This window comes from Choloepus didactylus, chromosome 1 (genome assembly GCF_015220235.1).
Source record: "Choloepus didactylus isolate mChoDid1 chromosome 1, mChoDid1.pri, whole genome shotgun sequence".
NCBI classification, from domain to species: Eukaryota; Metazoa; Chordata; class Mammalia; order Pilosa; family Megalonychidae; genus Choloepus; species Choloepus didactylus.
This window is the reverse complement of record NC_051307.1, coordinates 59,689,067-59,692,738: the sequence shown is the minus strand read 5'-3', so window position 1 is coordinate 59,692,738 and position 3,672 is coordinate 59,689,067. Positions and strand designations below refer to the sequence as shown.

Sequence of the window (3,672 nt, the reverse complement as noted above, 5' to 3'; positions counted from 1 at the left end):
TGATAGGGTCTATTTCCTCTTTGCTTAATGAGTATTATGATTTTTCTTACTATTTATACATGCACACATTATATTGAAAGACTAGTGAACTTTTATACATAGTTGTAGCAATTTTTTCTCAATAACTTACTTGTCTTCTAATTTGGCTTATGATACTTGTAATGCACAGAAATTTTCATTTTAAGGCACTCTCTACTGATGTCTCCCTTCATATTTCTATCTTTCTCCCATTGTTGCTTGGAAACTTCCATTCTGATCTCATAATTACTGAATTTTCAGGTACTTTTCTTTTTCACATTAAAAATTGAATCATTCTAGGATATAATATGGTGAATGATCTAAAGTAAGTAGCTAATTTATTTCAATGAATATTTCATAAATTGAGAGTTTAATGTAATTCCCTTAAAAATATAAAAGGAGTCTTGGTAGATTTTGGTAAAAAATTCTAAAATTTCACAGGAAATAAGCCAATGAAACATTGAAAGAAACTGATATCAGATAATAAAATGTGATTAATCTTCAATAGTTTAAACAACTTAATATTAGTTTAGGAATCAGTATACAGAATATGGAATAAAAAAAAGTTGTCCTGATTCAACCCAAGTATATGTAAGAATAAATCAGAAATCAATTAGGAAAGAAAGGATGCTTTCATACCTGGTACTGGGACACATTTTTACCTATTTGGATCTTCTATCATGAAAGACAAGAAACATAAACTAATGAATCTCTATGCATCTTTGACTGAGCTTCAATATATTTGTAATGAAGTTATTTATGTTAGCATGTATTAGGTTTATTATTTTTATATTTTAAGGAATTAAATTAATATTTATTAAAGTTTCTATTACAGTACACACATAAATACAATCCACATAAACAAAAACTATTTGGAATCCCAATAATTTTTTAGAGCATAACTGGAAAAACTGTTCAAACTTGAATGAGGCAGATAATATTGAAAATTCTAAAAACCTTAGAAAACACATACAATGGAGGAACCTCACACAAAAAAAAATGATAAAACATCTCTCCCAAACAATCTTAAACTGTAAGAAAATCTACTGAATTACACAAGCAGAAGAGATACCTCATTCAGTGACTCACGTACTATTTTTTGGTAATTCCCTCAGCTATGTCCTCCATTGTGCATTGACTTCATCCAGACTGTTTTCCCTTTTGGTCAAAAAATGGATGAAGGCAGAACCAGATTTTGCATGCATGTACCATGCACTCTGAGGGAGAATGGCTACAGTTTTGTGGATCTCTTTTCAAATAAAGGAAACATATTTGCCAAGAAACGATCTTTGCTGTCCCATTGGCACAAAATAAGTGGCATACTTATCTTTACCACCTTTGGTATTCACTGTTGTTAAGGGTTGGTGCAGGAAAGAATGGCAAAATACACGAAAAGGGAAATACTTAGAAAGGAAAAGGGGATCAATGAATACAAGGCTAACAACTAAGAGTGTTTACTATGTTGATGATGGAAACACCATGTACAATATCAACCTAATTCAGAACTTCTCAAAAGTATGTGATGTTCTTCCATTGTATATGTTTTTATAGATTTTTAGAATTTTCACTATTATTTGCCTTATTCAAGTTTGAACAATTTTTCCAGTTTTCTGTAATGTTATGATTACATCAGTAATTTACATTGTAATTAGTGCAGCCTAGTGATTTCATAGCAGCCAACAATAAGAGTAATTATACCAGTGGAAAGAAACCCTTCATATAATTGATATCTTCAGTAATTGCTCATCATGCATCATGCACTAATAATTAAACTACATGAAATATTTGAATCCATAGATTTCCATAAACAGCACGATTTTCAACAGAATGACAAATTCTCATTATGAAGATACACTTTCAGCAAGCTTGAGAGGATAATTGATCAATATTAAAGATTAAAGTATTCCAGATTTGAGAGCATATATTATCAGGACCCATATTCAAATATAATCCCTTCAATAAACTCAAACTTGAGAATAAAATTCAAACTCTCAGTTTATATCCTACAGATTGTGTTAATAAAGAACAGATTAATATTTGAGAACATGGAGTGTGCCTGAATTTGAATGATATCCCATAAGCATTTCAAAATTTGGCATTAATACTAAATGGAAGCTACCTTTATATACTGACTTCTATACCTAATGTTTGCTGGCTATTTTAATTGTGGCTAAATACCTTTTGAAAAAGTGGTGATCTCAGGAGTAATCATATGTCCATTCTTGATGGACTCTAGTACCCTATATTTTGAAATGAATTTTAGCAGAATCCCTCCTTTCTGAAATTATTCATTTATTCATTATTTGACTTACTTGTCATCATAATTAAGCGATTTAATATTTTATACAAAATTGATATTTTCCCATTTTCTCAGTATCCCTGACATTGATAATCAACATTTTTAGCATACAAAAGTAACTTTACAAGACATAATATTTGTTTCACAATGTTAAGAGATTTTTCTCTTCATGATTTTTTTCATAACATTTATTACTTCCTTATTTCTTAAAGTATAAATAAAAGGATTCAATAAAGGAATTACCAGAGTATAAAAAATAGCAATGGGTATGTTGTTCATTTCTTCTTTAACTCTATTTGGTTGAACATATGTGAAGAGAAGAGAACCATAGAATATTGAGACAGAGAGAAAGTGGGATACACAAGTAGATAAAGCTTTGCCACTTCCCTCTCTGGATTTCATTTTGAAAATAGTGAAAAGGATATAGAAATAAGAAATTAGTACTGCAATACTAGTGAAGATCTGAATTGACCCTGCAAAGATAAGGATCACCACTTCGTTGATAAAAGGGTCCACACAGGAGAGTCTATACAAGGGAAGAACATCACAAAAAAAGTGATTGATTTCATGAGATCTGCAGAAAGTTAACCTAAACAGAAACCCTACATGAATCATGGAATGCAAATTTCCAACTATGTAGGCCCCCATGGTCATCTGAATGCAGAGTTTCTTTGACATCCTGGTGTGGTACTGCAGTGGGCTGCATATTGCTACATACCGGTCATACGCCATTGCAGCCAGAAGAAAGCAGTCAGCAGTTTCAGCAAGACAGAGGAAATAAAATTGTGCCATGCATTCAGATAGGGAAATCATTCTGTCTTCTGAAAAGAAGTTTTCCAACATTTTTGGGGTAATAGCACAGGAACAGCAGGAATCCATCAGAGCCAGATTACCAAGAAAGATATACATTGGTGTGTGAAGACGATGCTGCATAATGATCAATACCACCAAACCAAGATTTCCCACCATTGTGATCAGATAGATGGCAAAGAATACCACAAAGAGAAGATATTTCAGCTCTGGTTGATCCATAAATCCTGTGAGGATAAATTCAGTTGTCAAGGAGTTGTTTTCTTTGGTCATCTCTACCCTCTGTTGAGAGAGAAATTATGGATAAGTAAGATTTTAATTCAAAATATGTCTAATTTTCACTTCATAGTTTTCTTGCACGACAGGCACACACACTTCTTCACGTTTTCTGTGTTGTTTTTATTTCTAATGCAATTTTATTGATACATATTCACATAACATACAATCCTTCAAAGTATACAATTAGTTGTTCATAGTTGTGCATTGATCATCACAATCTTTGAACATTTACATTACTCCAAAAAAATGTTTTGTTTTCAAATACA

General features: G+C 31.6%; 1 protein-coding gene across 1 annotated transcript; it reads right to left on the bottom strand.

Moving 5' to 3' along the window:
* Nucleotides 1-2,467: 2,467 nt before the first annotated feature.
* Nucleotides 2,468-3,400, bottom strand: LOC119511717 (olfactory receptor 5K3-like). The gene has a single exon (XM_037806257.1). The coding sequence runs from the start codon at nt 3,398-3,400 to the stop codon at nt 2,468-2,470; it is 933 nt and encodes a 310-aa protein (XP_037662185.1).
* Between the last annotated feature and the right edge of the window lie 272 nt (nt 3,401-3,672).